Below are 15,223 nucleotides of genomic sequence, written 5' to 3'. Positions count from 1 at the left end.
TGGGCAATCTACTTCCATGAAGATTTACTGCCTTGGAAACCCAAAAGGAGCTGCCAGAGTCAGAACTCACAGGATGGCACTGTTTGTTTTTTTAAGTGACCTTTTAAAATATTCATTTCTTTGCCTGTGAACTCATGCTGATTGTGAGAAACAAATGAGAATGTAGGTGAAGTACTTAGTGCAGAGCCTGGTGCATAATCATCACTCAGGTAACTATTGTTAATAAACAGCTGCAGGATGGTCTCCCACAGTAACAGTGAAGAACAGAACAGTCTCCATTCTTCCACCTACTGAGATTAGAATGGGGGGAAAAGCCTGAGACCACAAAAAAACAGTTGAGAAATGGATGGCAGCAGTAGTTGTTACTGTGTAATTCCTGTGACTTGCTTTAAGGCAGCAGCAGCAAAGCATTCTTAATTTGTGTTGCGTTACTTCCATAAATTAAAGTTAAATCTCAATGAATTATCACCACCATTCCAAAGTTTTAGAAGACACAAATGATAAAGAAAACAAAAAGATAATAGATATTTATTAAAAAAAAAAAAAAGAAAGTAAAGAAAAATTCCAGGGGCTGTCCTACTGTCCATAAACAGTTCCATTCTGTGTACCTTCTATGGCTACATTCAGTTATAATCATTGTTCATTACAACATACTTGAGGCATCTGAAGTACCTCAAACATCAAAAACCATGAACTTATCTCTGGTCCACTACAGTTACTAAGACAGAAGAATTTTGCATCATGATTACTACAGAGTGTGTGCTGGTTAATCTTTCGTTAACCAGAAGCACACGTTCCATAGATACTCCAGTTAACTGAGGTTTATATCTATAAGGTCACTGGTACTCAAGATAGAAAATTTCCCCTTTTCTTTAGCAACTTCAAGAGATGTTTGCCACCAACACACCTCACTATCTTCCAGGAAAGATAAATGGAAATATTTTGGATGGAAAAACTTTAAATTTTAATTATTATTATTTAGAAAAAAAGGATTCATTTTAAGTTGGTACTTAAAAGAATTTTGATTTTTAACTATCTTCCACAGCTATTTAATATATCTTAAATTTAATTACACTTAAGTTTTTGAAAAGATAGTCACTTTCAAGGGAAAAAAAATGAATGTTATTTCATTTATGTAAAATAATTTGCTTTATACAAAAGTATATACATGTCATTACTTCCTATTTTCTCCTGCCACAACTATACCTGTGATTTAATGATTTCACAGGTATTAAATATATATTACTTCTTAGATAAATTGTGTAGGTGATAGAAGCATACTTTTCAGCAGAGAAGATTCTGTTGGGTATCTTTAAAGTTTCAAAGTAATTAAATTGTTAGAAATATGTTAGTATTTTCTTCCGTTTCTTGTTGTATAAGATTATCACCACAATGTTGAATGAACATCAGTTTACCCAATCATCATCATCATCTCAATCCTGGCAATTTTCAGCAGCCTCCCCCATAGAGACAGGTATTATGGTGCAGGTTAGCAATGAATAATCCAGTCTTAGACTATACCTTTAGCGCCTTTGTTTATATCACATTATTGTGAATTTATACCAACTCCACTTATAGTTTAAGACTGTACTATATAACACATTACATACTATTACAAAATATCCTTTTCTGTAAATTGGATTGAAAACTTTCTTGAGTATTTATTATTCCTATATTTAGTACGATTCCAAATGCTAACAACTAGATACTTCTCCACAGTTCCTCAAGATTTCAAAACCCCAAATGTAAAGTCAGTTTTCTTAATTCTCCAAAATTAGTTACATGAGTTAACAGGAATTCTGTAGGAATACTAGCCCATCTCATTTCATCTACCCTTCAAAACAGTTAAAACCAAGAACAAAACCAGCTATATATAATAGGAATCTTTCAATTACAAAACTATTGAAAGACCATGATGAGTCAGCTGATCTATGAAATTATACAAGAGAAAACTGAAATAGCTGTTTTGTTTTTTTAAAAAAACAATTAAACCCAGTTCTCTTATCCCCTAAGGTTATAAGAAAATGGAAAATCTGCCTTTAAATCATACAGATTAAATCAATATTTTTCTTATTTCTCTAAGAAACTAAAATGTTTCTTATCTTACAAATATCCGTAACACTCAAAACTATTTTTTGTGGCCAGTTATTTATACGTTTGAGACTAGACTGTATGGTACTATTTAGCCAAGATGTATTATAATGCTAAATTATGTATAAAATATTATTTCTGGTATTTGTCCATCTTCTATCGAAGTGCCATTATTATTCCCAGGGGAACTAAAAAAGAAAAAAACAGTCTTGCTAGCAGTAGGTGTTTCATGTACTACTTTCTTCAATCCTTTTGTGCCATAGTGGGAATCTGGACCCTAAATGAGAATAAAACATTCATTAGTAATTTTCATTTAATAAGCAATGTGGTGTTTTAACTACATTCATCTATTACATTTCATTATAGCTCCTGTATAAAATATTATGCTAAGGTGAGTTGATAAACCTTTTGATTTTTAACTATCTTCCACAGCTATTTAATATATCTTAAATTTAATTACACTTAAGTTTTTGAAAAGATAGTCACTTTCAAGGGAAAAATTCAATGACTCATTCATTTAATGAAAAATGAAGTTTTTGCTAAAAAGCTTATTAATTATTGAAAAACTGAATGCCAAGCTTAGCTATTGGAGAACACTGAAAAAGTTTTAAGAAAATTATTTTATCTTGTGTAAAACATTCACTCTCTACTTAAACAAAAGGCTGCATCTTCATAAAATGATTTCTTTTGGATCGGAGCTGGGCTGAGAGGCACTTCTCAAAGTAGTGGAATATTTTCCCTCCCAGCTTCCTTTTCCTTCCTCTCAAAGGTTCTACTGTCCCTGATTCTCAGCTTCTGTCTGAAACATGCTTTCTGTAACCTGAAGGGGAAACCGTGGGCCCTATGAGTTCCCCATCTGGACATTCTGCGTTACTCTTACTTTGAGCGTTGCACATGCTGTGTAGCACACGTTGGGCAGGATCTCTATAGGGTCTTTGAACATGACCCTGAATGTGTTAGAGGTTCCATCGCAACTAAATCCAGTATCATTTTGTCCCAAGGTTTGTTTTTTTTCATAGTCAATGATCTGTAATTTTTGAAGAAGGAATACATTTAAGTTAAGCCAACTGAAAAAAAAAATTGATAGTAAAGAATATGAAGCCCTTTAAAATAACAGAGTAAACTACTACATCTCTATGTTAGTTTTCCTCTACTTATCTCTAAGATGGCAAAGATGGCTTTAGGCATACTGTCAGGAAGTGGCTGTTTATCTTTCATCACAGTAAAGATGGGGAAGATGCCAGTAACTGAGGCTTGGCTATAGGGAAGAAACCAAAAATAAACCAAACTCACTGCTGTCGAGTTGGATCAGACTCACAGCGACCCCTAACAGGTTCCCTAGGTGGTATCACTACAGAGGTGGATTGCCCAATCTTCCTTCCGAGGAAGAGGAGCTTCTATAAAAGAAACACAGCTTGGGAACTGGTTTTTAGTATGTATGGCTTTTAGATACTTAGGGAAACAAGGCTTTACTCTTTGCTAGCCTTTATCTTGTTGCTAGAAGGTTCACTTAGCATTTCCTGCATTTAAATACTGACTGAAATGTAAATGACCATAAAGGTAGTTTTCAGGTATGTGAAGGGTGAAAATGTGAAGATTCTGTCTTTTCAATTTAGTTTCATGATCTAGGCCAGGCACCGTGCAGGGAGCTTACAGTTATCAGAGAAGACATATATATAGTCAATGGCAGACAGTTCAATGCCACATAGCACATCATAGGAGGTGATACAAGGCAAAAAAGCCAAACAGAGGAAGAACTGATCTTGTTGGGGAGAGAAGGGTTCACAGAGGGATGTTTTAAAACCTAAAGTCAGTGTTTTTGAGGTTATAAGAGGAAGGTCTTCCAGGCCAAGGAAGGGGCATATGTCTACCTTTCTGCATACTAAAAACAGTAGAACAGGCAAAAACAATTTATGCTATTAGAAGTCAGGAGAATGTCACCCCTGCAGGGACAGTGACTGGAAAAGAGTGTGGCAGGGTGTCTGGGGTGCTGGGCCATATCCTGTTCTTTGATGTGGCTGCTGGTTACACAAGTGTGTTCAGTTTACAAAAATTAAGCTGTATGTGCTACTTAAAAAGATATACAATTTTCTGATTATATCTTACCAAAACAAACTCACTGCCATCGAGTCGATTTGACTCACAGCGACCCCTCCTTGGGTTTCTGAAGCAGCATCTCTGCGGAAGTAGATTGCCCAACCTTCCTTCCGAGGAGTGGCTGGTGGGTTTGAACCATCAGGCTTCTGGTTAGGAGGCAAGTGCCTTAGGCATATGCCATCAGAGCGCCCGATTATATCTTACTTCAACAAAAAGTTAGAATTAAAAAAACAAGGGCATGGTGGTGGCCTGGGATAAAGTAGTGAGACACAGAATTTTGTTGTGACAACATGACCTAGAGCAAATAACTTAAGTTCTCTGAGCCTCAGTTTTATTGTCTTTTAATTTGGGAAAAATCCTCCTTCCCTTTCCTCCTTAAGGTTGTTGTGAGGCTCAAATGAAAAAACCACAATGTAACAGACCATGTGCCCAAAAGTTTAGACGCATCATCTCAGCAAGTCTTCAAACTCTGCAAGGAGGTACAACCATGTCACAGTAGATGAGGACAATGAATATGCCCACGGGCATAGCTTATAGGTGGTACAGCTAAGATTCAAACACAGGTCAATCTGACTTTAAAGATCATTCACTTAAAATTTTCATTTTATCGCCAATAAACTCTAATTGAAAATGCCAAAGCATTAAACAACTGTAATATGGTATCATTATGATTAAAGGAGCCCTGGTGGTGCAGAGGTTGAGCACTCATCTGCTAACCAAAAGGTTGGTGGTTTGAACCCATCAGCCACTCCATGGCAGAAAGATGTGGCAGTTTGCTCCTATAAAGATTATAACTTTGGAAACCCTATCGGGCAGTTAGTTCTACTCTGTCAAACATCATCAGAATTGACTTGACTGCAACAGGTGTTTTCTTTTTTTTTTTCTTAATCACTAACTCACTTTACAGACTTGCTGTCCATCAGTATTGCTGTTCCATCGGGATATAAGAGAAGTTGAGCTAGATAAAGCTCCTTAAATAATATAGCCTGTTATAGTCCCATGAGTTTATCTTTTGTCCTGTCTCATTTTAGGAGCAGTTTCTCCAAGGATCTCACATTAACAGACTGTGGACAAATAGCCACCAGTCCTAATGCAGTAGCTGGAAGGGCCGGCCACTCTCTGATCCTGGTGGAGCCATCAGTCTGCAGCCCTAAAGTGCCTAAGGCACCTGACTGCTAACCAGAAGGCTGGCGGTTCAAACCCACCAGCCACTTCTCGGAAGGAAGGTTGGGCAATCCTACTTCCGTAGTGATACTGCCTCGGAAACCCAAGGAGGGGTCGCTATGAGTCGGGGCTGACTCGATGGCAAACGACAACAACAGGCAAGTGGCAGTGGTATGTGGATGTGGTAATGGATGTGGACTGACTATTGCTCTCAAAACCTTCCAAGCCAACATGTCATTCTTGCTATGTAATACAATGCTTTGGAGCTAATACTCTGAATTGTATTTTCAGAAATCCATGGTTCTCCTTTGGGTATAGCGTGAAGTGTTCTCTGCAAGGATATAAATAAGACTGATTTTCATAGCAAAATATCATCTCTATTATGGCCCTACCTGCTGCTTTTGTAGTATAGATTTTTAATTCTATACCCCCTAACTCCGAAATAAGGCTCTAGGATATATATTATGAAAAAGGCTTCAAGGTACTTCTAACATACATTCCTGTTTAAAACATGATGATTGAGAAGAACTGAACAAAGCATTTCCAGGTACACATGATTCTCACTTTCTACACCTACCTTTGTCTATGATAGTTTAGTCAGAACTGCTTACTCTCAGCAGCCATTAACAGAACAACTTATTTCCCCCTTCCAACATTTCTCCAGAATGTTCCTGTTATTTTTTCCAAGATCCAAGAGCATTCTAAGTTATCACAATCCTTAAATGGTCACATAAAGCACAGATATCACCATAGGTACTATTTCAAGGAGCTCTGGTGGCATAGTGGTTAAAGTATTCAGCTGCTAGCCAGAAAGCTGGTGGTCCCAACCCATCAGCTGCTCCACAGGAGAAAGATTAGCCAGTCTTCTTCCATAAGATATAATGCCTTAGAAATCTTATGGGGACAATTCTACTCTGTCCTATAATGTCACTATGAGTAAGAACCAACTTGATGGCATTGGGTTTGGTCTCTATTTTACTTACAGTTATTTACATTTTACCACTTTAATATACCTATTAACCCTGATGCCTTCCTTTAGTTTGTACCCAAGGGACTTTGGTCTCTTATGCAGACTTGCAGTATGCTGAAGAAAGAGTGAGGGATCCCACAATTCAAAGAGACTAAAAGCAGGGTCCTCACTCCTTCCTTGGCCTATTGATTATATAGCCTGCTGAAGTGGGTCCATGGGTTCAACTGGATAGGATCTCTCCAGTATTTTATAAAGTTTATAAAGTGCAATGCAGAATGAGCATGAAAATCTTTTATACCACTCAGAGGTTTGCTGGGGTTTTCTGGAACTTAAAAAACATGGAAACAAAATTTTCTATTTAAAAATCTTTCAAATAAACAATTTCAGTGAGCTTTTAACTATTTGTTAAAAACATTAAAAATGTAACACTTTCTAATTAGTTTGTAAGAACAACAAATTCACATGAGAAGTGACGTAAATTTGTCAGCTGAATTTCACTATAAACCCTGTTTTGGGATTAGAGAATGAGCATAATGATTCCATCAGCATGGCCAATAATGCAGTTCTCAAGGTATCTCTGTAAAGTAGTGCGGGATCTCTATCAAGCCAGATCTTGGAACAAAGTATAAATCAAGGTTTTGAAAACTAGTGATGAATTAGATCACAAAGTTCATGGAGGTTTTTATTATTAAAAATAATATATTTTAGAGAATGAAGTTTTTTTCTGTTGGTAAGCAAAAAGTTGAAACATTATCTAGTTACTTTTCCCATTTATATTTTTAGTAATAATGTTTTAATTTATGCATAATATATAAATACAGAATTGTATACATACAACTTAAAAATATAATATAGATGTGTTTTCCAAAATTATTTTACTAATTGGGGTGTAAAATCAAAAACCAGGGGGAATACTGGTATATTGGAAGGGAAGGGGAGAGGTATTTATTTTTTCCAGACTAGGTAATAGTGCCATATCTGAAATAACTGAGATGGAATAGCCCTAAAGAATTAGTCAGGGTATGGTCAGGCCAATGGAAGTCAGCAGGGTGTCTGTAGTCACAAGAAATTATATAGCCTCTAGGAGCCTAGAGTAGGTGCCGTGGAAGTACAGTGGTTTAAGCCCTTGGCTGTTAACTGAAAGGTCAGGTCAGTGGTTCAAACCCACTAGAAGCTCAGTGAGAGAATGATGTGGCAGTCTACTTCTGTAAAGATATACAGCCTTGGAAATCCTATGGAGCTGTTCTACTCTGTCCTATAGGATCCCTAATGAATCAAAATTGACTCAGCGGCAGTGGGTTTGGTTTTCATTAGGACTGTAGCATTCAAAGGACTAGGGGAAAATCAGGTGTTGTTTTAAGACAGTGTATAGCAGAAGATACCAAGAAGGGGTTTCCTGGATAAAGGAGAGCTCCTTGTAAGCTAATGCTTCTGTAAAGGACCCCAATTTTCTGAAACCTCTGATACTGAGATGAACCATCAGACTAGAACTGCCATTTTAACATAGAACTTTCTAGGTTTAAAATACTACAAATGTGTTTTCTCGTTCCTTTGACAGTTACACTGAATTATGGATTTTGTTATACAACTACATGTTTATTGTATTACAGTAATGTAATAGTTATAATAATAATATACAGTGAACAAAAAAGTATACCTGTATATTCACTTGATAATCTGTGGGACCATGAATAGATCCATATAAGCCAAATCCGACTATAGAAATTCTTCTATTAACTGTGAACCTGAGAGAATGAATCAAATATAAAATAAAATTAACAATTCAATAGGCATTCATATTCTGAAGAATTAAATTATTTTTTAAATGTTACCCAGAATATCTAATTTTGCTTTTTAAAAGAAAAATATCACAAATTAGGTAAAATGTCAGTCTGTTTGCTTATAAAAACTTCCTTTTCAAGGTAAACAACTAGAATTTAATCAGAATTTGTTTTCTGTACTCTACACTTTTGAGAATCAAAGGAAACTTCTTTAGCTTACATACTCACTTTTATAACAATACTTTTAGTGATGAACTAATCCAAGTATGTTTGCCTATCTCCTTCATGAACATAGAAGATTCAGTCATTAGGCCTGAAGCTCAGCATCCCAAACTATGACAATTCATTAGTTCAAGAAATACCCTGAGGGCCTGTCATATTTAGGTACTGGGCTTGGCACTAAGGAAATAACGGTCAAGACAGATACAATTTTGTGATTCCTGAACGTGGGTTCAGTTCCAGGTTTGAAGGGTATCTAAGGGCCACAGTGCTGGGAGTTCCACCAAGATTGAATTTTTTTTTTTTAACTTTTTATTGTGGTTTGGATGAAAGTTTACAGAGCAAACTGGTTTTCCATTCAACAATTATATGCATTTTGTTTTGAGTAATTGATTGCAATCCCCACAATGTAACGTTATTCTTCTCACTTTTTTCCCTGTGTTTCCTGTTTCCATTCCTTCTTCTTTCTTATCATTTCCTGCCGTCTGAGCTTTATCACTGGGCAAATGCTGCCCTTTTGATCTCATATGGTTTATTGTTCTAAGGAGTGCACACCTCCCTGGTGTTACTGTTCACCTTATAGGCCTATCATTTTGGCTGAAAGTTGAGCCATGGTGGTGAGTTCAGTTAAGAGAGACATTTTCAATCCTTGTTGAGCTTATACTTTAGTGGAAGACAATGATAATAAACAAGTAAACAAAGGAATAAATAAATAATAAAAAACTGGGATAAGAGTTATAAGGAAGCAGACTTCTGTAACAGAATATTGTGGGCACAGGACCTAATTCATATAGGTGGAACAGAATGATGATTTCAAACTAGAACATTTGGAAAATCAAGTTTGGCATAACAGTTAAGATATATTGATCTGCTGTAAGGAGTTTATAAATGTATAAAAACAGACATCAAGTCCAAATGGCACTGAAAGGCTGTAAAATCAGAGATACTCTGTAATGTAAAGCACTGATTTTCAACAACTTTTATTGTTACTACCACACCAACACTTAATGAGCACTTCCTAATATTCCAGGTGCTCAGCTTTAGTTCTTTAGATGAACTATTTCCTATACTCAGTATGACAGTGTTGTTGTTATGTGCCATCGAGTCAGACCCGACTCATAGCGACCCCTCCTTGGGTTTCCGAGGCAGTATCGCTACGGAAGTAGATTGCCCCATCTTCCATGACAGTGTTAGGAACTAGGAAACTCACTGCCCTTGAGTCGGATCCAACTCACAGAGACCCCTCCTTGGGTTTCCGAGGCAGTATCACTACGGAAGAAGACTGACCAACCTTCCTTCTGAGGAGTGGCTGGTGGGTTTGAAGTGCCAGCCTTCTGGTTAGCAGTCAAATGCCTTAGGCACTATGTCACCAGAGCTCCTGGAAACTAGGAAACACAATACTACTTTCAGTATCCTCAGTTTGTGTAAATGAAGAAATTGAGACTTAGAGAAATGAAGTAAATTGTCCCTGATCAAAAAGTGTGGCAAAGCTGGGACACAACTCCAGGTAGGCCTGGATCAAAAGCCTGTGTTCTTAACGACTATGGGAAACTACAGTGTGAGGACCACTCTGGTGGCATAGTGCTTAAGGCATCTGACGCTAACCAGAAGCCTGGCAGTTCAAACCCATCAGTCATTCCTCAGAAGGAAGATTGGGCAATCTACTTCCATAGAGATACCGCATCGGAAACCCAAGGAGGGGTTCCGCAATTGACTCGACAGCAGTAAGTTTTTTCCAATGTTTAGAATACACTATTTATATATTTTTTTAATTATAAAAAGTAATATATTTTATGTAAAATAAAATAAAATTTGAACACATAAAATAAACAGGAGGAATATTTAAAAACATCCATATCTCCACCTTCCAGTGAGAATGTGTTAACCCAGGGTGCATTTTCAGACCCTTTTCTATGAACATACATGGATTATTTAAAAATCATATCAGAATACATATTTTTTGTAACCTGATGTTTTCATGTAAAAAGCTAGTGAATTACCACCTACCTATTCACTATACTTAGATAAACCCATGTTCTTGGATAATCTAGATTATTCCAGCTTTTATTATTATAACAATCTTGTAGCTAAACAGTTTTACAGAATTTTCTCATATTCCTAGCAGTAGACTTGCTGAGGGAAATGAAAGGCACATTTTTAAGGTTTCTGATATATTTTGTCAAAATTACTTTCTGGAAAGGTTATTACACTTTATAATCCAAAAGGAATGAGGATGGTTTGTACTCTCATTGTCATCAACCACACGTATTTTAATTTGTTTCTGAAACTGATTGATGAAACATCATTTTGATTGCATTTATATTTCTTTGATTACTAATGAGGAAACATTTGCTCATCATATGCTTGTTGTTGTTATGTGCCGTCGAGTCGGCCCCGACTCATAGCAACCCCTCCTTGGGTTTCCGAGGCAGTATCACTACGGAAGTAGGATTGCCCAACCTTCCTTCCAAGGAGTGGCTACCCCTGTATTTCCTCTTTAATGAGATGCCTACTCATGTTCTCCCATCTTTCTCTACTGGGATGTTTGTCTTTTTCATGTAGATTTGAAAGTGCATGTTATAGATTTGTTATTTAAACTGTTAGTAATACCCATTTTTAAGTTTCTCATTTGTCATTAAACCTATGGCCCTATGCCATGTTTACTAAGGTCTGCCTCATCTTCACAGTAAATATTCACCTGTTCCAGGACTTTCACATTTTCATTTTTATGATTTAAATTGTTTATAGTGATTTGGGTGATAGTTTACAAAGCAAATTGGTTTTCTGTTCAACAATTCACATACATTTTGTTTCATGACATTTATTGCGATCCCCACAATGCAGTGCACTTTTCCCACTCTCTCCCTGTGTTTACCATTTCCACTTAGCCTTTTTTCCTATGAGCTTTACCCTTGGGCAAAAGCTGCCCATTTGATCTTGTAAGGTTAACTGTTCTAAGGAGTACATTCCTCCTTGGTGTCTTCAACTTATAGACCTGTCTATTGTTTGGTTTAAGGCTGAACTGCAGGGTGAGTTCAGTTCCAGGCCTGAAGAATGTGAAGGGCCACAGTCCAAGCAAGTTCCATGACTCTCTATCAGACTAGTAAGCATGGTCTTTTTTTTTTAAAACTATTTGGGTGAAAGTTTACAGAGGAAATTGGTTTCAACAATCCACACACATTCTCTTTTATGACATTTACTGCAACTGTCACACTGTAATAGCATCCTTCCCACTTTTTCCCTGTGCTCACCCCTTCCCACCTTTCTAGCTCTACCCCTGGGCAAACACCGTGCTCTTGATGTTATATGCTTGATTGCTGTAATGAGTATATATTCTCCTCATAATACTGTCACCTTAAAGGCCTAACATTTGGCTGCAGATGAGTCACCAGGTTAAGTTCAGTTCCTAGCCTGAAGGGTGTCTAAGGGCCATAGTCTCAGGGGTTCCACTAGTCTTCATCAGAGCTTTTTTTTTTTTTTAATGATTTTGAGTTTTGGTTATTTTCCCCCCACAATTGCAGGGTTTATTAGGGAAGTAATAGGTTACAATTTAGGTTCAGGAATGCTCTCAGGATACAATTCTTTAGTCAGGACAGCCTCCCCTTTTTCCCCTCAGGCACACCTCTCTGGCCCCTGACCTCTCAGCCTGGTCTGTGCCATGCTCTGGCAAGAGCTACAACTGGCAAGTGTTACAAAGCTCTTTTAGCCCTACTAAGGTACACCTAGATACACCCCACTCATACCTCTTGGTTCTGCTGCCACCATCTTTCTGCCAGGCCTCTCTGCCAGGGAGGTCCAGCGCAGGGATCTAGGGTCCAAGGATTAGCTCTGCTCCACTCCACTCTACTTCCAGCTATTCTCTCTTGATGGCAGTGAGATCCCTCTGATTTTGAGTTTTGTTCCACATTTTTCTCCCACTCTATCCGGGATCTCCTATTGCGAGCCCTTTCAGAATAGTCTACAGTGGTAGCTGGCTCCATCTAGTTCTTCTGATCACAGGGTCTTGAAGGATGGGGTTCACATGGTCCTTTAGTCTTTGGACTGTTTCCTTCCATCTTTGATTTTCTTCACTCTTCTTTGCTCCAGATGGGGAAAGTCCATTAGTTGCACCTTAGATGGCTGCTCACAAGCTTTTAAGACTCCAGTGGCTACTCACCAAAGTACAGTGTAGAACACTGTCTCTGTGGACTATATTATGCCAACTGACCTGGATGTCCCCTGACACTATAGTCCTGAGCCCAATGACTCATGCTTGGTTATGGCTAGGAAGTTTTCATAATTCTGCTCCCTGTATGGTGTACTATATTCATGGATGTATTGGCAGCACATATAAATACATGTGTAGAAATAACCTGTTAACCTATAAATATTCATAGGTGTAATCTCATTCACCTTCCCACTCCTGTTCAGCTTGCATATCTATGTATTCACTTGTAGATTACTGCTGTTACTGCATGACTATAGATACAACAGTATTTACTTTTACTTTTGTTGACTTTATCTTTTATGTTCTTCCCACTGTCTTCCTTTGTCTTGATCTTTTTGTGCTGACCTCCCCCTTCCTTATTATATCTTGCCTTTCCCTTCACCCAAGTTAGTATGTGTCTACCCTCTAGTTAGTGATTTACCCTTCTCTACCCTCCCATCTGTGGTAACCTTCAAAGAATGTTTCCTTCTGTGACTAAACCTTTTCTTGACTTTTTATAATGGCAGTCTCATTCAGTATTTATCCTTCTGTGGTTGACTAATTTCACTCAGCACAATGTCCTCTAGGTTCTCCATGTTATGAGGTATTTCACAGATTCATCATGGTTTTTTTAATGTTGTGTAGTATTCCATTGTGTGTGTGTACCAGTTTGTTTATCCATTCATCTGCTGATGGGCACTTAGGTTGTTTGTATCTTTTTGCTATTGTGAATAGTGCTGTGATGCACATAAGTGTGCATATATCTGTTTGTGTCACAGCTCTTATTTCCCTAGGATATATACTGAGCAGTGGGACTGCTGAATAATATGATATTTTTCTAACTTTTTAAGGAAGCACCCATTTTCCACAGTGGCTGCACCATTTTACAGTCCCACCAGCAATGTATGATGTATCTTTTCACATCCCCACCACCATTTGCTGTTTTCAACTTTGCTATTAATGTTGGGGTGAGATGATATCTCACTGTTGTTTTGATTTGCATTTCTCTAATGGCTGATGATCGTGAGCGTATTTTCATGTGTTTTTTGACCACCTGAATGTCTTCTTTGGTGAAGTGTCTGTTCATGCCCTTTGCCCATTTTTAAATTGGATTGTCTTTTTAATGTTGGGGTGTTGAGGTTTTCTATAAATTGTAGAGATTAATCCCTTGTCTGATAGGTTGTTGCCAACTTTTTTTCCCAGTCTAAAGTTTCTCTTTTTACTCTTTTGGTGAAGTCTTTCACCAAATGTATTTAAATGTTAACTTAGGCAGCCCCAGATGTCTAGTTTGCTTTCTTGGTGTTTGTGCATTTTCAGTTATGTCTAATTTATGCCATGTATTAGGTCCCCAAGTTTGCCCTCAAATTTTTTTTTTTTATATATATGATCTTTATGGTTTTGGTTTTTACATTTAGGTCTTTGATCTATCTTGAGTTAGTTTTGTATATGGCGAGAGATATGGATCTTGTTTTATTATGCTGCAAATGGAGATCTCATTTTCCAAGCACTATATGTTAAAGAGACTATGTCTTCCTCATTCAATGGATTTTGGCCCTTAGTCAAAGATTAGCTGTCATAGGTAGATGGATTTACTTCTGGGTTCTCAATTCTGTTCCATTGGCCTATGTCTCTCATTGTACCAATAGTAAGCTGTTTTGATTACTGTGGCTCTATAGTAGGTTTAGAAATCAGGAAGTGTGAGGCCTCCTACTTTGTCTTCTTTACTAGTACTTTGCTTATCTGAGGTCTCTTCCTTTTCCATATAAATTTGGTAATTAGTTTTTCCATCTCTTTAAAGAATGATAATGGAATCGGGATCAGGATTGCATTATATCTGTGGATTGCTCTGGGTAGCATTGGCATAATGTTAAGTCTTCCTATCCACGAGCATGGTATAGTTTTCCATTTATGTAGGTCTCCAATTTTGGTTTCATGTAGTAGTATTTTGCATTTTCCTTTGAATAACTCTTGTAACTCTGGTTAAATTTATTAAGTACTTCATATACTGTAAATGACATTGTTTTCTTGATTTCCTTTTTACAGTTCTCTTTCTTACTGTAGAGGAATCTGATTTTGTTTAATGATCTTGTACCATGCCACTCTGCCATTTTACTATTACTTATAGTAGTTTTCTTGTTGACTCTCTGGGATTTTCTATGTATAGGATCATATCTCTATGATGGTGTAGTACCTAAGGCATTTGATTGCTAATCACAAGGCTGGTGGTTCAAACCCACCAGCCACTCCTTGGAAGGAAGGTTGGGCAATCTACTGCCGTAGTGATACCGCCTCAGACAGAGATCATTTTATTTTTTCTTTGGCAATTTGGATGCCATTTTTTTTTTTTTTTCTTGTCTTATTGCTCTGGCTGGGGTTTCCAATAAAATACTGACAGAGTGGTGACAGAGGGCATTCTACTCTGGTTCCTGTTCATAAATGAAAGTTTTCAGAGTCTCTCTGTTGAGATTAATGTTGGCTGTTGGTTCTGTGTATATGCCCTTAATTACAGTGATGAATTTCCCTTCTATTTCTATTTTGCTGAGCATTTTTAATCCAGAATGGGTGCTGGATTTTGCCAAAAGCCTTTTCTGCATTGACTGATATGAGCATGTGGTTCTTTTCCTTTGTTTTATTTATGTGGTGGATTGTTGAACTATCCTTGCACATCTGATATGAATTCTACTTGGTCATGATGCATTTTATATATATATATAT

General features: G+C 37.3%; 1 protein-coding gene across 1 annotated transcript in view; it reads right to left on the bottom strand.

Moving 5' to 3' along the window:
- Positions 1-2,209: 2,209 nt before the first annotated feature.
- BTBD1 (BTB domain containing 1) overlaps positions 2,210-15,223 on the bottom strand; it is a 94,940-nt gene continuing 81,926 nt past the window's right edge. The window contains exons 6-8 of the mRNA XM_007945107.2: positions 7,980-8,067; positions 2,972-3,118; positions 2,210-2,368 (exon numbers count right to left, since the gene is read on the bottom strand). Coding sequence (XP_007943298.1) covers positions 2,210-2,368; positions 2,972-3,118; positions 7,980-8,067 — 394 coding nt within the window. The remainder of the gene's footprint in view (positions 2,369-2,971; positions 3,119-7,979; positions 8,068-15,223) is intronic.

The sequence above is a fragment of the Orycteropus afer genome, unplaced genomic scaffold (genome assembly GCF_000298275.1).
Source record: "Orycteropus afer afer isolate SDZICR_OR568_19922 unplaced genomic scaffold, OryAfe1.0 scaffold00132, whole genome shotgun sequence".
NCBI classification, from domain to species: Eukaryota; Metazoa; Chordata; class Mammalia; order Tubulidentata; family Orycteropodidae; genus Orycteropus; species Orycteropus afer.
This window is presented reverse-complemented; position numbering and strand designations above follow the sequence as displayed.